Consider the following 23,856-nt stretch of genomic DNA (forward strand, 5'->3'; position numbering starts at 1 on the left):
CACACACACACACACAGACATATGCACACATGGAACAAAAAAAAAGCAAAAATTAAGGAATTAAGAAAAATCCAGAAAGCAAAACTTAAGGCTGTGGATAGAAATCCAAATAGGTCAATTATCATAAACAACAGAATAGACTAACCTACAAACAGAAAAATTGTAAAAACAGGTTAAGAGCAAAATCCAAGCTTATGCTATTTAAAGACAAATTTCTAAAATACAGACATGGAAATGTTGCAACTAAATGGATGAAAAAATATATATATACCAGAAAAGGAATCCAAAATACAAATATTGAAACTATATTAATATTAGATAGATTAGACTTGAGGAAAAAAGCATTACTGAAGTTAAATGGTTCAGTCCACAATGATTCACATAGCAAGTCAATAAGAAGATTACTGCTCTAAATTTTTGGACATTTTAACATAGTCTTAGGATATATAATGCAGAATTATGAAGAGACTTTGACAAATTGACAAATAGAGTGGAAGATTTTAAACTATCTCTCTTGGTAATATATACTACTACACACAATAGCATCACCACCCTAAATTGTCATTATTATAATCTTTTCTATGTATGAAATGTTTCATAATTAAACATGAATTTATTTAAAATGTTATAAAAATGTATATATTTTTAATTTTGGCAAAGAAAACAAGGGAAATAAAACCATCTGTGAGTAACGCAGGTCAAGTCAGCTCTACCTCCAAAACCTACTCAAGCAGACCTTTGTGAGCATACTCAGTACCTAATCCCTAATTATTGCTTTCCACTGCATTTGAAGCCTTATTCCTGAAAGTACATGCAGATTTTCTTTGAGACCATCAGTGACATATACATATGTGTTGTGAACAAACTTTGGCCATAAGTCAATGAACCTCTAATATTCTGAAAGAAAAGCATCTAGTCCTTTTCATGTCTTAGTGTACCCAATCATTCTTGATTCCTACCCCGCTATGTCAGAGACTTTGCATTTTTAACAAGTATCCCTGGTGATTCTGATATAAGCAACACTTTGATAAACCAAAGCATAGCATATAATATTGCTTTTTATTATTCTGGAGCCTGAAGGAGAATATGCAACAGAGTTGAAAATAAATCTGTTTTCAATTCCCAGATTAAACTAAACACATCACTTTACATTTAATTAAAGTTTTATAATGCACATAGTACTTAAAGCATTAACTACTGTCTTAAAGCATTAAATATTATCTCATGTATTCCTCACAATACTAGTAAAAGAGGTGGGTACTATTTTATACATGAGGAAATGGAAGTTCACAGTGGTTCAATGACTCACCTAGTCATACGATTTAAATTTAATGCTTCTACCATTCATTGCTCCACACCTGATTCTTTGGGACAAAGAGTTTTTTGTTTAAAAAAAACAAACTGAGTCCTACATCCAGAGCTTAAAACAATGTTCTTTGGGCCAGAGATAAAGGAGAAACTTCTGGAATATATTTTAGATACATTTAGCAGGTTCGCTGCCTTTTTGTTCAGCTCAGGAAATATGGTACACAAATGAAGGAAAGTTAAGTTGGTGAAGCCAACGTGGAGTGGACTCCCACGCTGCAAGCCAGCTGTCAGTGTGGGCTGTCTGCTGCACACACGCTGCCAGTGCCAGGCTGCCTCTGGCAAGTCAACGTGCAAGGACAAGTCAGGCATGAGAATATTCCTCCTGCAAGGTCTGGGTTTCTTCATTTGCTCCTGCATCTCCTTTTCCTTTGTCTTTCTTCCTTGCTACATTTGCCATTTCCTGACCACAGAACAGCTGTAACATTCTTATCTTAAAGACACACTGATAACCCCAGGTTAGCAGGTTAGAAATAAAATGAGCATTTAAATGTATCACAAAACAATTATCATGGTAAATTCAAAGATAGTGTAATTATTTACACATATTCATATTTTACAAAAATGTTTTTTTCTTTTCCTGTTTCTCTTTTCTTCCTTCCTTCTTTCTCTCCCTCCCCCTTCCTTTCTTCCTTTTTTTTTTCCCCTGTAGGAAGTTCTACAGGAAGTTTTCTGTAACGAAAAACTTCATACACAGATGGAGTACTCTCCCTGGAGAATTAGAAATCTTCCCTTCACATACAAATTTTGATATAGAATGAGCAAAAGAATGGTGTGCAAATCTTACAGGTACAAGTAGAGGGCCCAGTTTGAAACATTCACACAGAAAATAAACCATAGCAGATTAAAGGGCAGATGTTGACTACATGCCAGTATGAGAGAGCATATGGCACGGTAGGGACGAGTATCGTCTCTATGAGTCACAGAAACTTGGATTTGAAGCCCAGCTCCTCCAAGCTGCACTCTTTAGCCAAGTTACTTAGTGTCTCTGTGCCTCAGTTTACTTGTAGGATTAGGTGAATAACAGCCATTCAGTACAGTAGACAGTACATATTAGATACACAAGTGATAGTTACTAACATTATTAAAGAACATTTAAGGCCAAACTAGGCCAGACTTACTGGTGGGCCTGCTGGTCCCAGGGCCACTTCATTGGTTTCAGAACAGGAGCAGGAATGTGGAAGGTCTGGGCAGGACTCGTCATCCCTCTGAAAAGAAAAAAAAATTATATGACCGTTAACAAGACAGTCTATACAAATGCTTTATGGATTCAAAGAAAATACTTTGATTTAAGACATTTTTAGATTTTTAAGTGTTTATTAGTCTAGAAAGGCAGAGAGTATTCACTCCTAATTACAAAATCTTTTTTTTTTGTAACGGAAAATGGATGAATGCCTAGTGAGTCATTGATAATCACTATTATTGAAGGATGTTGCTAAAATTAGCTTGGAAATCCAGATGAGGAAAGAAAGTCAGAAGTGGGTGCAAAAAAAATCCTGGTTACTATTTAATTCAGTTGGAGTAACAGTGCTCTGTGAACTAAAGGTCCTAAAAATGTTCTTCATGCTACAATATTTTTCCTGTTTTGAAGCATAAAAGAAAACTTGTTGGAATGTTCTATCAAAACAACTGCATCTATACTAATACAAAACCAAAAAAAAAGAGCCCCCAAAACAAAAAAATAAAAAATAAAAACAATGTTTAAATACATCAGCAATTCCCTGTGATAATTTCAACAACTGGTTACATTCTGTGTTTGAAAATAAGAAAAACATCATGATGTTGATCTAAGACTTTGGAACAGGAGAACATTTTTCTTTTCTCTTGGGGAATTTTATTGTCATGTGACATTACCAGCTAGATTATTAATGGAAGGCTGAATGTATCTGAATGAGTTACTGGAATGTAGAGAAAGACAGAGCACCTGCTAACAGCTATTGAATAATTCATAAATATTCCAAGTGCAGCAGCAGCCAAAATGAACTCAGCACTGGGATAAGAAATTATAGAACTTCAGAGAGTCCATCAATCCCTTTGGATAGAGAGAAAATGAACCTCATTATTTCAGACTTTGGGGGGAAGTAAAGTTAGAGCTAAATAGAGCACAGATAATAGTTAACTCACTACATTTAAAATAATCTGAGTCTCTGAAATGTTCACAACACAAACCCCCCAAAATACTGAGCAAGAGGCCTGTGTATACTGTCTATACTTTTCTCTAAGTGCTGGACAATAGTCAAAGATTTCAGTTCACTTGATCTTAGCCAAAAGTCTGAGAAGAGATCAAAGATTTCAGTTCAAACTGCCTGCTAACACATCTGGCCCGACATCTGGCCAGATAGAAATAGAAACTTAAGTATTCTGAAAGACCTCAAAATATGTCTGACAAGGGGCCACCTGTGACCAGAGACTCAGTGACGGTTTTGCCATTGCTGCTGGCTTTGTCTCTACTCGTGTCTCCCCACTATGGAATTTATGTCACTTCAGTGAGAGAAGTGAAAGGAAAAGCAACGAGAAGGGCTCCAGTCCTTCCTAGGAAAAGTGGTGATCACGTCTTTGCTTGATACAACACAGGATTCTGAGTGTTTCTCCTTCCAGTTTCCAATCCACCTGCACTTAAGCATAACATCAAGGTGTCTCTGATTTCATTTATCACCAGAGTTTACTAGAAACTTATTTTGATAAAGAAAGAGTAAATTAATTCCTTCTCATACAAAGGCTGCCATGAATTTAATGCCTGCAATATACGTTGTGATCTGGTGTAAAGTCTTGTAAAGTCAAATCTCATAGACTTCCTCACGCTCATTCTCCGGGTTTAGTTATTAAGACATGGCTACTGTCCAACCATGACAGGGTCACCCATGCCAGCCTACTTACCCTAAGAATCCTAAGCCATGAGTCTATTTTTCTGTTTTTATATATACAGGCGTACCCTCATAAATCGCACTTGGTATAAATGACAAAAACATGCTAAGCTTTCTAGGAGCATCATATGCAGTTTATATAGATTATGACTACAGTTCCAAAATTGTATACCAAGATGCCCTGGGGTGCCATATTGAACTCACAGGAATCCTGTGAATATCTTAAAAATGTAAGAAAAACACAGCAATATCCATCACCCATTGGACTTCATGTGAACAGCTAGCTCGAGTTAGTTCATAGTTTCAACATTAGATTTTGAAATACTTTTTTTTTGGATGATGTCCTGTATTTGAATATATAGCTGCTATGATGAAAGACAAGTACCATGGGAAAAAGCAATGTGGAAGAAGTAGTGAGGATGGTGATGCCCAACCTGATTCCAAGATACGAGAAAAGCTGCAGGGCCCAGTAGGCACACACATCCCATTAGTAAAGAATTGTGGTCATTTGAGAGTAAAATAAAAGCATCATTTTTTTTCTTTCAAATTTAGGTTTGTTTTTTTTTTCATATGGCTACTGAGTTGTTGGGATGTGAATATTTAGTAAGATATTTGGACCTATTTACTTCATTAATGGAACAGTAAGGTATTTCTTTTGTCCTAAGGGTACCATAAAAAATGTTGAGATGCCAAGGGCTTTGTGAACCATGAAATTTGGGGACATTCTGAACTATGTGTACATGGCACCCCCTGAATTGTACAATTCACACCATATGTGATCGTATGTTACACATATGAAATCTTGTCCATTTCAGGCACTCCTCCTTCTTAACCTCTTCCTAATTTTAATTATCATCACAATGAACTATCTATCATATGAGTGTTGAAGAATAGCATCTCATTTTCAGAGAAAATTAAATATAATTTTTAAAAATTTCAACAGAGATGAAAGAATTCTTACCAGGCCTGGAAGTTCACAGCATTGGTCTTTATTGGCCCATGATGTGGAGCAAACAATATCAAACATCTGTAACTGGAACTACGATTTAAAAAGAAAATTGTCATTTAATAAAAGATACTTGTCCTTATAATTATAATGATTTCACATTACATATTACATAACAGAACACCAACACTTTTATAACACATTACAGTAAGTAAATCAGAAAGTAACTCCAACAATAAAAAACTAATTTTGTTCCTCAAGCATGTAGTGATCTAAGATTTTGTCTATAATTACTCTTTTCACCATCCAAACTCTCTTCTTGTCACAACCTCCCCTTCCCATCTCTACCTAAAGAGTAAGCTTAGCTTCTCTGCTAAGGCTTTCCCTGTAAAGCCCACCTCAGCTACTCCCAAATGCCTCCATAATCACACAACACTCCATATGTCTCTTTCATGGCACACCTGCCACTGTACAATGCAATTTATATTATCTCCTCCTTAGACTCTTCAGGAGACAGGGAAACACTCATCTTTGTGTCACCTATTATAATATGTGGCATATAATAAGCATTCAGGAAGGCTTATTGAATTAATTCTTACTTCATTCCTTTATGCAAATACTCAGCAAATTTTTCTTCAGTGCATAACATAAGCCACATACTATGTGCACTTTTAGGATACAAAAATTTCAAAAATCATAGTCCTGCCCCAGAAAAACTTATAGGGAGCAAGAGACAGGCACATAAATATGGATACAACATGGTAAGTGTCACTACAGATTTACATTTGGTACTGTGAGAATGTGAGCTAAATGTATGTCTGTTTAAGCCATTGATCATGCTGTAAATATTTAGACAATCTTGCTCCTCAGGCAGTCTTGTTCCACTCAGGGATATTGGTGATAACTCAATGTACATGTTGAAATATACAGAAACATTATTATAACATCATTTAAGGCTAACCCTAGCTTAATGACCCAACCATTTCTAATATATTTCTTCCTCTATTATTTTCAAATATTAAGAGTGTCATAAATTACAGAGCTCACAGAAGGATGAAACTCTTTTCATTTTAACTGCAACCTTTCTTCAGTAAGTGATGTTTTCAGCAAAGGCTAGAAACTATTAGCGCCTTATTTTCTCCCAAAGAATGCTACCCATTTCTTGCCAAGAGGCTTCTAGATGAAAATGAGAATGCCCAAGTAGTTAGTACTATTGAGAGAGGTTACTAAAAATGCATGCAGTATCACAAAACAACCTTTTCTGACAATAAAAAGAATGAAATCAGGCTTTCTGTCATTATACTCAAGAATAACTGTGCCTTATTGCCAACATTCATTTCAACTGACCAATAAAATAATCCTTGAATTTTGAAAGAAAATTTACGAGTCAAAGTATCTTATTTTCTTGATCCTATAGACTACATACATCTATTGGGCTGTTTGCAGAAACATGTGCATGGCTCTCTGTTTTTTTTCTAGATGGTTTAAGGTCCCCCTCCCCTCCACCCAAGGGTGTAGTACCTGAGTCCATACAGGGCAACTATACAATAAAATTATGACCAACAAAAAAAAATAAGTTTTTAAATTTAATACATTTTAAAAAGTACACTACAGCTGATTTTTATAAAGAACAACAGCAACAAATATTTCAAGAAACATAGGGATGCAGAGACTGTGGACTTCCAGTTGTAGTTCCTGACTCCTTTACTGACGGGCTGAGTTTATTTATTTACTTGTTGTTGTTGTTTGTTTGTTTGTTTTTGTTTTGGGGGATAGGGTCTCACTCTGTTGCCCAGGCCGGAGTGCAGTGGTGCAATCATAGCTCACTGCAATCTCAAACTCCTGGGCTCAAGTGATCCTCCTGCCTCAGCTTCCCCAAGTAGCTGAGACTACAGGTATACACCACCATGCCTGGTTAATTTTCTTTTATTTTTTGAGGAGATGGGGTCTCACTATATTGTCCAGGTTGATCTCAAACTCTTGGCCTCAATCGATCCTTTCACTTCAGCCTCCCAAAATACTGGGATTACAGGTGTGAGCCACCATGCCCAGCCAGCTGAGTTATTTTGAACAAATTAATTAATGTCTTGGAGTCTCAGTTCCTTCATCTGTAAAATTAGTATAATATTTAGTAGCTATTCATGTGGTTGTGAAGATTAAATTAGTTAGTATGGAAAAATATTTAGAACAGTACCTGGAACATACTTATTATTAATAATAAATATTATTTTAATGTTCTATGCACAGCCCTTTCATAATTGAATTTTTTAAATATAACATAGAGGCCAAAAAAAGTAGAATCAAAAGGAAAGTGACAGAATTGAGAGAAGAAATATAATAGTAGTTTGTTTCCACAATAATATTATCCATTTAATGTTTTGATTGAGAAAAATCTTAGCAAGTAACAACAATAGCAACCAACATTTGTGGAAAACCTACTACGTGCCAGGCACTATCCAGAACACTTTGCATATATTGTTTAATCCTCAGATCACCACTATGAGGTATGAGGATAGTAATGTCCATTCTGTAGAATAGGACCTGGGATAAAAAAAAAAAAGCTTAAATAATTTAACCACATGTTTAAAGCTTAGTTCTGGTTGAGATTTGAACAGCACACCTCATTTTCTTGTGGTTTATTTTCCAATCAATAGATCTTTAGTCTAACGTTTAAAATGCAGATAGGCCAGCCTAACATTACAATACCATTTTGTCTGGGGACATTTATTAAATGGGTCCCATTATGACAGCATTGGATAGACCCAGCTAAGTCTGCAAGTCAGTCATCCATTAAGAAACTTTCCATTTCTGAATAGTGCCCTCAGTGCAAAAACATTTTCGTGAATGGAAAGACTTACTTAAAGCAAAGGCCTTTCACTAGCCCCAGTAAGCACCAGGATTTCTTGAAGTTTTTCAAATAAACATTCACCACCTAATCACCTATAAGACTAATGTTTACATACAAACCTTTGGCTAGACTTCTGCCGTATTGAGTTATTGGACTCTCATGAGCTCAGTTTATTTATTCAAGGGGTTAAATGCCTACTGAGTGCTGAATGAAGCCAATACTATCATTTCAGGAATGTTACGTGGGCCGACTTTTCTTTTGCAAGTTAGATGATGTCAGCAGCTTTTTCTTTCAGTACAACAAATTTATTCATAATTGTTTTGCATTCATAATAGTTTAGATTCCTCAGCTTTTATTTAGGGACTTCTTTTCTAATACACATTTCTGGGGATTGATTTAAAGAGAAAAAAATATCTCTGGCTTTTATTCCAAAAGCAATGCCATATATATTTGTATCAATTTTTCAGGAGACAGTACAGAGATGTAAGTTAAAAGATCTCATATTTGAGAGCCTTCAAATGCAAGGCAATGTGGCTCAGAATAAATCATACTTTAGGCAACTAATGCAAGAAGCAGTCCTTCTTTACTTTTATAATTTTTTTCTTTGTAACTAATTGAACATTATAAAAGATATATCTGGGCAGAAAAAAAAAGAGGGAGAGACACATAACCTCCTACTTTCCCTTTTTACAATCTCTTTCAAGGGAATACTTAGCCAATTACAAATGCTCATTTTTCATTATTGGACATTTTTGTCTGGGTGTAGCACAAAAGGCAAGTCATTGGGGTCAAATGTTAACATGAAAATAAGATTAAAATATTTCTCAGCAGTTGAGTCATTTTGATCTGTGAATGGGAATTAAAATGTATCCTTGGCTCTACTTTCCACTCAGTACCAGATTTTATTCTCCAATTTTTTTCTAACATAATATAATAAGTTAATAATTTGAAGTCAAGTTGTACCTTAATTTATACAAATATTTAAAGAGCTTTACATTGCACAAGAATACTATAGAAAGAGCACGGAGGACCTACGCCATTTTCTGTTTTTAATTTGATGTCTAACGTTTATTGACTCCATCACTCAGCTAAGATTTACTGAGTTTTTATCACTCATCAGCTATTGAACTGAGTGTTTTTACTTGTTCTCAACCAGTTTATTGAATTTAAGGGAAATTATGAAGGCACTAATTATATTAGGAAATGAAAATTAACAGCTGGTGTACTTGGTAGTAATTAGAATGTTCAGGTATAGACATACTTCGTGGGGTAAGGTTTGACCATGTTTACTTTCAAGGTTGTAATTCAAATAATGGTTGAGTCTTTGAACCTGTCAATGAATAGACAGGGCATATGGTCACCGGTACAGACCAGACTCCCTTCTCTGCCTGCAGTTCTGTAACAATCAGAGTCTGACCAAATGGAAGAAAGCACTAGCATGGAAGGCACATGATCTCACAGAAGTCACGTACAGTCTCTCATCTCACTTTCCACACGTTTTGAAAAGGGACCCCTCCTTAACTTCTTCAAGTCTCAGTTTCTGCATAGATAGAGTACGGACTATGTAAGTATCTCTGGATAGGGTTACTAGAAGATTAAATGAAATAATTTCAGAAACTTCCACACTACCTAGCCCATAGTAGGCATACTATAAATATTAACTACTATTATCATTTTAAGGATTAAAAGAGATCATTCATGTGAAAATACACTAATTTTTTGGGTAATTTAACACTTATTTTTGTATTGTCATCAACTAGTCTTTTATTGATTTCTACATAAAAGCTTTAACTCAATGAATAGAATGATAGATAACTCCATGGCATAACTCATACTTCTTTTATTTGAACAGCAGAGGGCTAAATAAATGCCAATTGGATAATTATCTAAGTATTAGATTTGAAAAGGTAGAAGAAAGACACCAAGAAACATGATCCTTCACCAGCATCTCAAAACCTTTCTAGAATCATCTCATTAGGTATCAGAAAAGGTAGAAGAAACTTCTTGGGAGAAAAATGATTAGAAAGGAGAGGCACAGTTGTTAAGTTTCTTTCCACATGTGTTTTGATGGCTAAGTTAAGCCTGCTTATTAGTTTAGTCCCACTAGGGACTGTCACTGCCTATAAAATCTTGCATTGCTCAACACCAGTTGATTATATTGAGAATGTGAGTAATTTATATACAGTAGTTACTGTATGTCTAAATCCATTAATCTATCTTCCACTCAACTATGTTTTAAAAAGAATATATATTTTTTAAAGACTGAATCTTGAGACTCTTCCACCATCTGGCATTTATTAGATCATTGTTGAATATGGCAGGGAATATGGACCTATTAAGCTACTAATCTCTCTCATAAAATAATTATTCCTCCTAAAATGATCTGAAATATGCACAATACACATTCCCTTTTGTAGGGTATCGGAGTACAGATGTATATCAAGATTAGGTTAGCAATCTGTAATTTCTAAATTACAAACTGAAGATTGGGGCTTCTCTTAGCTTATACTGAAATGATTAAGTAATACCTCAAAAATCTTAGTCTGAGTTTCCAATCACATTCTTGAGATCTAACCTAATATTATCCACTTCAACATAATCAAATTCTTCAATAAGTGGGCAGACTGAAAATCTATTAGTAATCCTTTGTAGACTTCTAGATTCTAACAAAAGCTATGACTTTTTTCCTACTAGCCTTACAAAGAACTCTTTAATTATTGACTTCTATAAATTCTCCTTTGTCTGCCACTCGTTGGAAGTTACCACAGAGGGTGCTCTGTTTAATTGCATTTCTTTCATGGCTAAAAGTAAAGATTTAGCATCGGTAGGCCTGAAACCTAAGGCACTTTTGCTTTCAGAAACAAATTATTTGATACTTAAGTGGTTATTTATTTACAGTTCAATTATTACATACAGTGTAATTTGAAGTACAAATATTAAAATTGTTATCATAAAATTTTAATTGTAAAATACATATTATAATTAGGAGACGGTATGATATATATTGCTAGGCTGCTGTCAATGCCACACATGGAATATAAGCAAAACAAAATTTTAAGAAAAGACATGATACAATACAAACACACAACATTCTATTTAATTGCCATCAAGTGTTTCTTAAGAACTTACTCTGTTCATAGTTACTGATTACTGTGATGTAGGGTAGATGGGAGTGATTTCAAACAAAGACCATGACATAGTATCTATTTTGGGGAATTTATACTCTAGCTAGAGAGGTGAAATTTGAATATATGAAAGAGCAAAAAATACTATATAATTATAAACAATCAAGTATTAGACAAGTGCTACAGGTCTAGAAAAGTTGGAAGGAAAAGGAGATGGTATTATTGACTTCCTTCAATAATAATAGCTGCTCTTCATTGAATGCCTACTAAGTGTCAGGAATTTTGTACTCATTATTTCTAAAATAATAGTAAAATAAGTAAAATAATAATAATAGTACTAAGTGATTTGGGCCCATAATCTCAGACATCTAGAATTGTTTCTCTTTCTTAAATGAGTCAATTCATTCATCCATCCAGGCTTCCAATTCTATATCCATTTATGCATTCAAGATATCCTTAGTTTGCTAATTCTATATTCTTATGACTCTATCATAGGAGTATCTTCCACTAAACAGAAGACAGTGTATTTTCTTTTTTTTTTTTTTTTTGAGACAGAGTCTCGCTCTGTTGCCCGGCTAGAGTGAGTGCCGTGGCGTCAGCCTAGCTCACAGCAACCTCAAACTCCTGAGCTCAAGCTATCCTGCCTCAGCCTCCCGAGTAGCTGGGACTACAGGCATGTGCCACCATGCCCGGCTAATTTTTTCTCTATATATTTTTAGTTGGCCAGATAATTTCTTTCTATTTTTAGTAGAGACGGGGTCTCGCTCTTGCTGAGGCTGGTCTCGAACTCCTGACCTCGAGTGATCCACCCGGCTCGGCCTCCCAGAGTGCTAGGATTACAGGCGTGAGCCACCACACCTGGCCAACAGTGTATTTTCTTAATCAGCATGAAATAGCACAAACTAAGAGGAAAAACTCCTAAATATTATGTAAACACTCTTAAAAGTCTCTTACCATAACTGAGAACAAGAAAACCTTCCATAGCTTTTATATTCTTTTTCCAAATATCTGATCCATAGTTCTCCAGAGCAAAGTAGAAACAAAAGAACTTTTAAAGATATGTCAAAGCTAGGTGTTAAACTAATTAGGACATATCTACCCATCAAGGTCTAAACATGTCCTCTCCCTCATTTGATAAGCATGGGGCAGTTTTAATCTTATTTGTTCATTTGACATAGTATAACATTTCATCTGTACAAGGTGATCTTCAGTTTAAAAAAACTTAGAGAACTACCAGATCTTTCTAAAGTTTCATATAGCTGGCTAATTCTACAGATCTGCGAAAGTAGAAGACAATAATAGTAATTCATGATTATCTTGATTATTCTATAATATAGAAGAAAAATGTAGATTAGAATAGTTGGAATTGTTTACAAGAATAAAATGCCTCACTAATTATAGAATGACTCAAATTAGAGAATGCTGCTAATTAGCTGCGAATACATGGTATTAAAACAAAAATTTGTATACATTATTCTTTTTTGTGGGTAATGAGTGAAAGGAATGTGATTTCTTTGCCAACTGGAAATCTCCCAGATTTAAATTCCATGTTGTATGATATAAAAATATTATCTTAGAATGATTTGCTACTTAATTACTAATTGAAGGGTAAACTTCACATTAGTGATAGCAAAAACCTAGTTTTAACATGCCCAAATCTAACCCAAATTAGAGGCTTATGTCAATATCCTATGTATAATATTCACAAATTTTGTATGAATCTTTATTTGCTTATAACATAAATGAGGTTCATTTACAGTTTTAATTCTCTTTTAAAAAAAAACCATTCATGCCACAAACCATGTGATAAATATTTTACTATTGAAATTGTCAAATGTATTTTGAAAATAAACTAGCCTAATTCCTGGAGCATTCTCCATATAATACAGCAGAAGCATACTGCCCAGAGCTTTGAATGTGCATGTTTTAGTTAATATAAAGATGGCATTATCTATTTATCCATCCATCCTTCCATCCATCCATCCATCCATCCATTCATTCCTTTGTTAAACTTTTTCCCTGGAAAATAGCTAAATATATTTTAAGAGGATTTTTCTCCCTGCAATAATAACACAGCTTCAATTGTCTACCCACTTACTGGTGCAGAGTTTCCATTTGGTCCTCTTGATCGAACCATTCTCCCTAGAACTTCAACACCATCCGATGTGATATTAGCCGATGCATTAATTGCTTTCTCACCCACTTGCTTGCAGTCAATGACCACTCTGGCCAAAGTCTCACTGACAACAATGTGTAGCTAGGTAAAAGTAAAGACGTTTTAGGAGCTAAGAAGCAGGAGGAAATATCAGTCAAATTTCCATAACTGTATGACACATCACAAAGTATGAAAGAGAAGAGAAGGAATTCCGTCACCATGTACTTTATTAGAGGAGAAAATTTCTACTTTTATCAACTCCATGATTTTCCCACGTTCAAGTACCATCTCTATTTTTATCTCATTAATACTTCTCTTTAAAATGACTATGAAATGATTCACTTTTTAAAAATCTAGCTTTACTCAAAAGCAATATCATCTTTGAAATCACAGGATTGCTGGACTAGCTATGCCTCTTCTGAATGCACACTAAATGTAAAAATATTAAAATTAAAAATTCTTGTTGGTTTATCACCAGTAATAATCTAAGGTACTCCCAGTGGTTAGGAAACCACACCTTGATAATACTTATCTAATTTAGAATGAGGGGAGGGGATCCAGAATCCGAGGAGGTAGGAGGAAGGCTTTCTGGTGACTCCAGGCCCAAATGAAATAAAGCCCTTTTGCTTAGTGTATGATAGAATTTTCTCAAACTGGAATCTCAAGAATCTGGAGGTTCATGGTCATATTTTTAGAAATCTATACATTCTTTGTGAAGATTTGTACAAGTCTGTGTGATGATTTAGGTGATAGTCAAAGGTAAGTATATTCTAGATGAACTAGATAACCATACTGTGACCAAATTCTGCCATTAAATTTCAGTGCTTATACATGCATTTCAATTTATGATGGCATTAGCCTCATGAGTACTATAGTACTTGTTTGTGGCAGGCTAATGAGCTAAAAGAGTGTAATTAATAAGTAAATAATGATTTCACCTTAAGTGAAAGCCAATAGAAGTTACAAGTAGCTGTCTAAGGGAAGGGATCACTGTAGTTGAAAGAGAAAAAGTATTGGGTAATATGAATCACGGTTATGAGATCTATGGCAGTTAGTACTGAATTCATACTGTGAGCAGAGGTTGAATGTCAGTGAAATAATGTCATCTTTCCTATTAAAATAGTGTTACTTTTAATTTTATGGGTTTTGTTCAACCTGAATTTATTTTTGTTTCATTGTTGTGTAAGAGCTGAAGGCACATGGATTTATACCAATTTTTATTTAACGTTTTGTTTAAGTTACATCATGATAAAAATAATTTAAGTTAATAGTGGAACCCTTAAGGATCTTTTTCCTTCAAAAAGGAGTTAACCATTACCCAACTAGAGAAATACTGCTGGAGTAAACCCCACCACATTTCTTGCTTCTTATTACAACTTCTATTATAATCATTCAGTATGGTGTCACTTGACTCTTGTGTGGTTTTGAGTCTTGGGACACTTTTCATTATTATAAATTACAGAAATTTTGATGCTGGGTGCTAAAAAACCTAGCATATAATATCTAGCATATAATACTTTGAGAACTCTTAACTTGTGGGGAGATTTTTCATATGTTTAAAAAAATTTTGCTTAACAAAAGTAGATGTTGAAAAGTTTTCAAAAATAAATTGCTTCTTTAGTTGCACTCAAGTGCCCATTTATAAAATTATTAACTTTTTGAAATTGACCTTGAAGCCACACTTCATACTCAAAGTGTGAAAAATAAAGCTAACTGAAAACCAATGAGAAATTAAGGTAAAGTATTTATTCACTTATAAGTCTATGAACAAATCAAATTTGATTTCTACAAATGGAATATGCATTAAGGTTTTCCATTAATAGGTCTATTATAAAGTATTTTGTTACATGATAAGTCTTTTTTTTGTTTGTTTAGCTGTTTGGCTTTGTAAAACTTAAAGTAAAGGAAAGTCTTTCTTCATATAACTTTTAAAACCTTGAAGGTTTATAATTTTAAAATCAATTTCTAATGAACGTCACTTCTAGGTCTTTGGTTCTTTTGGGAAGTAAAGCTTAACATTCACCTAAGACTCATAAAGGATTCTTTAGAATGAGAATTACAAGTTCATCCCTAAACCAGAGGCTAAAATGACAATGTTTCTTTTAACACTCATGATATCTCAAATGCTTTATATCTCTCTTACAATTTTTCTTGACTACTTAGCAATTGACTCTGCATAACCAAGAAAAGAATCATGCCAAGAGGAACTTGGTGAGTAAACAATGCTAAGTGCAAAGAGCTGCTAATGGCACCATTTTGAATCATGAACCAATAAATCTCCACTGTATGTGCTTTTCAGATACCTTTATCTCTGATAGTATAGTCCTATTAAATAGAAAAAAATAACAATTTTATTAAGCAATTGTTCTTATGCAATTATGTAGTATGCCAATATCATATCAAAAACCACAGAAAGTAGCAAAGTTGTGTAAATTAGATTGATTTGACCACATTTTAGGTCATGAGACAGAAGCCAAGAAGAAGATTTCTATGCAACTTTACTTCTCTCACTCTAACAGGGCAGGAAGGGCCTGGTTTGGAGATAAGGGTTTTTTCTGCAGCACGTGGTAAATGCTCTGCTAGTCTTGCATTCTAGGTGCTGCATTTCTAAATAGCCCAGAGTTCGGTGGGATTATTGGTGGGATACAAAGGCAACAATAGATGTTGGAAGAAAGCATGTCTATACCAGTGATCAACACAAGTGTTTCTGAAGTAAATTTTAGGCAACATAGTTCTCTCACAAGTGCCAACTTATTAAAATACGAACAAGTTAGGTTTTACAAAATTTTTCCCTGGGGTAATTTTAATGATGGCAGTAATGTGTTGTATTTGTATGTACATAAAAATATCAGTGCAATCAGTTACCTCTATTGTCACATTTTAAGATGATTCGGCTGGCTGTGCATTCATCTGCATTGGTGACCAGGTAGACCAGCAATCTTTTCTACATCATCATGCAGCAAATGAGCAACCGTGTGTTTAGTAATACAGTATCCTTAACTACATTGTTCCTTAAAAGAGAAAACTGGACCATTCCTATCAATATTTTCTGGAGTGCCTGATTAAAAAAATTCACATTTCTAGGGCCCGTCTCAGAACTACCAAATCAGAATCTCTGGACATTATTTAGAAGCCCGAAGGTAATTCTTACTCCAATTGAAATTTGAGATCATAAGCCCTATGGAATTTTTTTTATATCTCTCTGTCGTTTGCCCAATAACAAATAAAATAAAGAATATAGGTACATATGGCATCACTAACCTTATGAAAACTTCCATAGAAAATTTTTCTAATTTCAGGTCCTTCAAAAGTAGCAGTTTGAAAGTCCCCACTGTGGTCATAGTTGAAATATGTTAGGGTTTTCCCACCATCTATTCAAAGAAAAATAAAAACATCTTAGAAAGAACTAAAATAGGTGAATAATTTTTCTCAAATTCAACTCAAGACTGAAAAGAATGCATCCATTGTTTTGAAATGGAATTTAGAACAAAGTGATGGGTGAGGAACTGATCTACAGTCCTCGGGTTGCTGGGTGCTACAGGCTTTTGGTTGGCTGGATTAACTCATCTAACCAGAGGCAAGGACTGCTACACATACTCTTCCTCTGTACTTCCTTGCCTACACTCTCATCCCCAGCACCCTCTTGGGAGAGATTGTCTGAAGCTGGAGAAGAGACAGACAAAGAGGGAGAATAAAGTTGATTAAATCTTAAGCAATAAACACCGGGTTGTCTTTTTAAACCACTATAGCAACCAACTTTCCCAGGACAGGCAACTTATGCCACCCAAGATGTTTCATTTATTTTGAACAAGCAAACAAAAGCCTTCCTAATCTTAAATTCTTCCTATGACAAGGAATATTTTATTATTTAAAAAATAGGAATATTTTACTCACTAATTCAATCCTACAAGACACTTTAATTCTTCTCTTTCCCTTCAAAAGGAACGAGTTAGTCTTAACCATTTTGAGAGACTTTGTTTTCATGTCCTGGGTGTATATGGAGCTAGTAACATACCATTTTAATTTACAGCTTTCCCTTCGTTTCAATATCAGTGCAAAGTGCTTTCACAATATCATATTTAGTTGTTGATTCATTTCCATGTACCAAAAAGTTCTTTAACAAATACTAGTTGGAAATAAGCTTAAAATACTTTCCTTACCCAAATGTTTGAGTTAACACCTAGCAACACAGCCCCCAAATTTTGTTTCCTAGCTTTGTTGAAATCCTAAACCAAAACCAGATTTGGAAAACCCAGTGACATTAACCAAAAACTTGATGATCCTCTTAAATGCTCATCATGTGCAATATTCAAGAGCATGAAGTTGAGATGCTTCCTTCACTGGTTCTTCTTCAATGTTCCAACCTCCAAACTTTGGAGTTTCCCAGCCTCCAGACTTATTCTCTCTTTCCAGACTCACTCCCTGGGTGACCTTGCCCAGTATCATGGCTTACATACCTCATACACACAACTTCCAAATTTATATCTCCACCCCAGAATTCTTCCTAAATCTGCTGCTGCCAATCTGACATCTTCTCTGGGATATCAAACAGGCATCTCACATTTATCATATCCACGTCCAAAAAAAATAAACTTCTGGTCCCTCTCCTCCCACTGGCCTTCCATGAACCTTGTTCTTTCTTTAGTCTTTACTGTCTCAGTAAAAACTGTTTGTCTTTCTTTTCCTTGCCCACTACTGCATCCAAGAGTTTAGTGTGCTGGCACAAAGTGGGAACTCAAGGAATATTTGTTGAAGGAATGAGGGAATAAATGATTGAATCAAATGCTAATATATAATTCATTGTTTAGTATTTGCACATTGCATAAGGTAAGTGAGGCACTCTGCAATGGACACACACAGGCAAGACGGCATACCACATAGATCACTCATACCTGTGTGTGCAAATGTTATATAAATAAATATACTTACTATCTAAAATGACTCCAACCAGTGGGTCAGAATTTTTATTCAAAATCTCCCAAAGAGCAAATGGCTCCTGGGGAGTATTAGGAAGAATTCGGAATAGAAAACTGATTGTGTAGTCAGAGGGCAATCCTTCTGGATGCAAGTATCTGAAAGTAGAAAAAAAATGTTTTATTGTATCCTTCCTCAAAAAATTATTCCTCTGATTATAAAGCAAATATATTTTCATTACACAGGATTTGGAAAAACAGAAGATTACCGCTAATCCCAACCAGATGATTGCTTTGGTGTGGTAGATTTCTCTCCAGTATTTAAAGAATGTGTTTACATGTTTGTCCACTTTATATCATTTTGTCCCTTTATTTTCTAAGAACCATTTAATAAACATTTTCCATTTCCCTGAATGTTGGTAAGAGCATGATATTTAATGGCTACACAATCTTCTCTGGGTTGGCTATTTCATAACTTATCTAATCAGTCACTTCTCATTGAACATTTAAGTAGTTTTTCAAAAGTTTTAGTATACTAAAAGGATGATCTCTAATCCTTTTATAAAACTTAAGACAATGTTACTTTCTACCATATATTGTAGTTAATTGCATTCCAGCCTGCAGTGTGTGCTGTGATGCACCATCCAGATCTACCTTCAAGAATTAAGAATATGCTACCCATGGTCCTGAGAGTGTTGTCTGCAGATGGCATTCAGACCAGCCCCCCTTCAGTAATTGCCTCTGCTGAAGAAAGATGCCTCTGTCAAGGTCATGCCACCTTTCTAGGGCCCCTCTTTTCAATGACTCATCTTTCAGAATATAAGGACCAGTGCCCCTGATTCCAATGAGAGACAACTCCAAAGGGTCATCTTATTTTCAGAACTCCTCTGGGTGGTCAGTTGAAGCTTTTGTAGAGATGGCTTCACAGTTTGACTTCACCCTCTGCCCTCTGCCCTCTGCCCTATCCTGCTTCCTGCTGTTCCCATCCACAAGGACGCACCCTCATCAACTTCTCACACATGAGTCTCTACCTTAGAATCTGCTGCCTGGGAAACCCAACCTTCTATATCATCTTATCTCTCTTTGTAACAACTAACCAGATCACTCATTTGCTTTTTTAATCCTCCCCAAGCAAATAAATACAGCACTTTATATATAGTAGGAACTCTGTAATAATTATTATGTGAATGAATAAATGTGTGAATATGTGGGAATTTAGCACAAGTTTGAAAAGTTTGGTTTGCATAGATAAAAATAAATATTTCATTTGTTTATTTATTTATGTATTAGTGAATTCATGTGTTCATTCAACAAATATCTATTGAGTGCCTGCTATATGCCAGACATTGCAACAGGCATTTAAGATATATCAATGAATAAAACTGACAAAGATCCTCTGATCATTAATTTTAGGTGTCAATTTGACTGGATTAAAAATACCTAGAAACCTGCTAAAGCATTATTTTGGGGTGTGAGAGTGTTTGCAGAAGAGATTAGCATGTGAATCTGAGTGGACTATGTGGGGAAGATCTACCCTCAATGTGGGTGGGCACCATGCAATTTGCTGGGGAACCGGAGAGAATGAAAACAGGAAAAAGACAAAACGTGTCTGCAAAGTGGCTAGATGATGTGACTTTTACATAAACCTGATACTACACTTCAGCTCTCCAGAGTGGCTGTTGTGACTTCTCAAAGATAAAACCCATTTGAATTACGGCACTATTGTGAGAGCCTGACTGCTGGGTGCAAATCCCAGCATTGCCCTTTAACAAACTGTGTGATCCCACTCAAGTCATTTAGCTCCTTTGTGCTTCAGTTTCATCATTTGTAAAACTGAGATCATTGGATCTACTTCATAGAGTTGTTTGGAGGTTTGAGCGAATTAATATACAAAAACATTTAGAACAATGCCTGGTATACAGCAGTGCATATAAGTATCAACTATTTTTATGTATTTTCTCAGATCAAGAAATGCTAAAGTTCAACCAGCATTATGTGTGAGATTGATGTTTTTAAACAAAGAAATGTAAATATCATCTGCTCTAAACATCATGGAAAATCCTACCAGAAACTACTACAGCATATTTCAAGTTGACATCAATTTCACATTGAGATATAAGAAACAAATGGTTTGCTTTTATATCTTCCAGTGAAAACATACTTGGTTGGCTGGGAAACCAGGGCATCTTCATGGAGTTGGTAACATGGATACAGGTTGAAGGTACCAGGCTCCATGGAAACCCCTTCCACTGAGGAAAAATCCTTTTCTACCAAACCAAACATTTCCATCATCTTAAATCCTAAAAACAAAAACAAAACCCCAATAGGGAAAAAAAATAAACAAGCATGTTAGATTTTCAAATTTCAAGATTTTTCTATTAAGGGTTTAATAAAAAAAAAACAGACACGCAGACCTCCAAGTGGGAGTTATAGAATATATTTGGAAAAATTGTGATAACACATACCTGCAAGATCAATGCCATCCTTGTGCACCAGTGGGCAGGCTGGAAAACCAAACAAACAATATAAAACCCTAATTTAGATTAATTTAGATATTTTCCAAACATACTCTTCCCCTGCTCTGTGAATGGGAAACTAACATAATCTTTCTGGAAGTCAATTGTGGAAGAAATCCAAATCAGATGTGCCTATGGTTTGCTGTGGTTCCGTAAAGATTGAAATGCTCTCATATCCCCAGCTACATCCATAAGGTCATAACTTCCTTCTCTCCTGGGTCCATTAAAATCAACGGTCTTCACTTGACGGCATGTATTGAGAGATGTCTCACTGCTAATGTTGCCCTGATGAGCAGTCTCAATACAGCTTTGAAAAATATGTGATACATCTTTTTAAGCACAGTCACTTTTAAATATAGACTCTCATTTATTTAGGGAAGGTCTTTATCAACCTGAAACTCTAACCACAGGGGAGGGAAAGTTTATTTCTATATGTTCAAAACCATAAAACCTAATGTCTATGTAACAAACAGCTCTGGAAGTCAATATTCTTTCCCCAGATCAAGATGGGACTCATTAGTTAGCCAGTATTAAATATTTCAGCCTTTAAAAAACATCAGTAAGTACAAATTTCAAAGAACTAACTTGCTGATGCGGTTTCGCAGACAAAAGTAATTAACTCATCTTCAATTTTCCTAAAGGCGTCAAAGTCATCCACAAAGAAGACATGGCGTGCACTGGGCTTACTGCCAATGCTAACCAACTCCGAGTAATCTGCATCAGCCACACCAATGGCAAAAATGCTGTAGCCTGTGGCAGAAGAGGAACAGATTTCGGATTACTTTAAATTCTACAAGATATAAATAATGCAATATAAGACATATCCAAATGCTTAATATATGTTTATTTAGGAAGCCCAGTGGGGGTGGATTTTTTACAGTTCATCAGAATTCTGCATGCACATACTGCATTATGTGATCATTATTCCATCATTCCCTTAAGAGATTTTCCATTTTAAAGAAACTCTAAGAGGCCAATGACCCAATCAATGCTTGAGATAAAACAGTTCCCATTTGAGTAACATCTCTATGGTCACACATTTTTAATAGTTATTTTAACATTTATGAGATGAAATATAAGTGACACAGAAAAACTGAGTTTATCTCGTTTTTTTTTTTTCCAGAAGCAAAATAGGCCTGGTACTCTAAAGGGGATCACCATTCAATGCTTGCCAAATAAATATTAAATTACTATTTGCCAGGCATATTTTGTACAATTTAATCTTCACAATGGTCCTTTGAGAATCTCCATTTTACAGATTAGGAGGCTGAGGAGTTCTGTGAGAAGGTCTCCCCCGGCCCTGTATAGTGGCCCTTTTCATAGTATTGCATGCAATTGCTGAAGTTCCTTACCCAGGGCATCCTGTATGTAACAAAAGTATTAGAGGAAATGACAAATTTTCTCTAATAAAACTGTATAATAACAGATCTGTAAACTGGAAGGTATTTTCAAAATCACATTGTCTAGTTAATATTAAGAAAGATTTAGAAACATTTAAGTAATGCTGATACAGCTTATAATTTTTTTCTTGAGGCATAACAGAAGCACATAATTTTGGGGGTGCATGTGACAAATAATACAGTCATATAATTTGTAAAGATCAAATTGGTGTACTTGGGGTATCTGTCACCTTAAATATTTGTCTTTTCTTTATGCTGTTATATAGAACCATTTCAATTCTTCTCTTCTAGCTATTATGAAACAGACAATAGATTATTGTGAACTATAGTCACCCCACTGGTCTACCTAACACTAACAGCCTAGAAAACAACAATGCTAACATTATTTTTGGTAGCTACTATTGTTTACGTGTGTGCGTGTGTGTGTGTGTGTGTGTGTGTGTGTGTGTAAAAAACTTACCCTCTAATTGCATCTCCCTGGAGATTTTGTTCACATCATCTTGTGATCTTCCATCAGTTATAACCACAATAACCTTCGGGATGCCTCTTCTTGTGCCTGACTCTGCAGTAAACAAGTTATCTCGAACATGCTTAATTGCTTTTCCTAAAACAAAGGAACGCAACAGTTCAATTTCACTCCCTGTCATTTTTGTTTTGCTGGGGAGGAAAGGGTGGGAATAAAGTTCTTAAATCTATGAAAAATCTTTTAAAAATTATTATGTCTCAAAGAAAAGCTCATTTCAGTAGTTACTAATAATTAATTACTTTGAGCTTTAGCTGTTCTGTTTTTGATCTTACCCGTTTTTGTATTTCCTCCTTTGTATGAAATGTGTTTAATTGCATCAAGAAGAGTCTCTTTGGTTTTGTAAGCATCAAGTTTAAATTCTGTTCTGGGATCATCAGTGAATTGAACCATTGCAACCTGGAGAATGAAGGTTCATTTGTTTTTACACATATATAGACTTCCACTGTGTCAGAGAGCACATACAATGGCACAATATGATCTACAATTTTAATTTTGTCCTTAACCCATTCCACAATCTCCTTGGATTAAAATTTCATACAAGTTACGTCCCATATTTGAAGACAAATTAGATATCATCTTCTCTCAGCACTTTTCAGGAAATAGTTTTTTAAAAAATCTCTCTCTAAAGCATGTAGGACTTCTGCTACTTCATTTGACAGATTAAAAATGGCAGCCTAAGCCTTGCACCTTGACAAATGTCAGGGAATCAGAGCTAGATTCTTTACAAGGACTTCCTTATGGAGCAAATCTGTGAAGTAATTATTACTATTCTACCCACTTTACAGATGAGGAAACTGAGGTACACAAAGTCAAGTAACTTGCCTAAGATCACAAGAATAGTTAGTGGCAGGGCCAACAGTTGAAGCCAGGTATATCCTATTTCAAAATCTGAGTTCTTAACCACTACAATATACAATTCATACATAAAATTTTCATTTCATACAATTCATACAAATTTCTTTTATTCCTGTGGAAATTTGGGGCCATTTTTAATTGATTTTTTTATTTGTTTTTCAGAGCTATGCTGAAAGGAATAAAGATAGCACCTTCCAAGTGCTTTCTTTGTTTATGTGAGCCTTCAGCTGTTACCAGTTTATCAACATCTACTTCAGATGTCACCATCTTTAGGAAACTCCCAGTGATTCTTCCTTTCAAAAGAAATTTCTCCTTCACTGACATCTCTCAGCACTTTCTCTAT

At 35.1% G+C, this 23,856-nt stretch overlaps 1 protein-coding gene across 1 annotated transcript in view; it reads right to left on the bottom strand.

The window, feature by feature from the left end:
- COL14A1 (collagen type XIV alpha 1 chain) overlaps nucleotides 1-23,856 on the bottom strand; it is a 200,049-nt gene that overhangs the window by 58,765 nt on the left and 117,428 nt on the right. The window contains exons 27-36 of the mRNA XM_045560831.1: nucleotides 22,931-23,054; nucleotides 22,593-22,736; nucleotides 21,318-21,482; nucleotides 20,682-20,720; nucleotides 20,378-20,516; nucleotides 18,233-18,375; nucleotides 16,565-16,674; nucleotides 13,247-13,405; nucleotides 5,191-5,268; nucleotides 2,487-2,573 (exon numbers count right to left, since the gene is read on the bottom strand). Of these exons, the coding sequence (XP_045416787.1) occupies nucleotides 2,487-2,573; nucleotides 5,191-5,268; nucleotides 13,247-13,405; nucleotides 16,565-16,674; nucleotides 18,233-18,375; nucleotides 20,378-20,516; nucleotides 20,682-20,720; nucleotides 21,318-21,482; nucleotides 22,593-22,736; nucleotides 22,931-23,054 (1,188 nt within the window). The remainder of the gene's footprint in view (nucleotides 1-2,486; nucleotides 2,574-5,190; nucleotides 5,269-13,246; nucleotides 13,406-16,564; nucleotides 16,675-18,232; nucleotides 18,376-20,377; nucleotides 20,517-20,681; nucleotides 20,721-21,317; nucleotides 21,483-22,592; nucleotides 22,737-22,930; nucleotides 23,055-23,856) is intronic.

The sequence above is a fragment of the Lemur catta genome, chromosome 9 (assembly GCF_020740605.2).
Source record: "Lemur catta isolate mLemCat1 chromosome 9, mLemCat1.pri, whole genome shotgun sequence".
NCBI lineage: Eukaryota > Metazoa > Chordata > Mammalia > Primates > Lemuridae > Lemur > Lemur catta.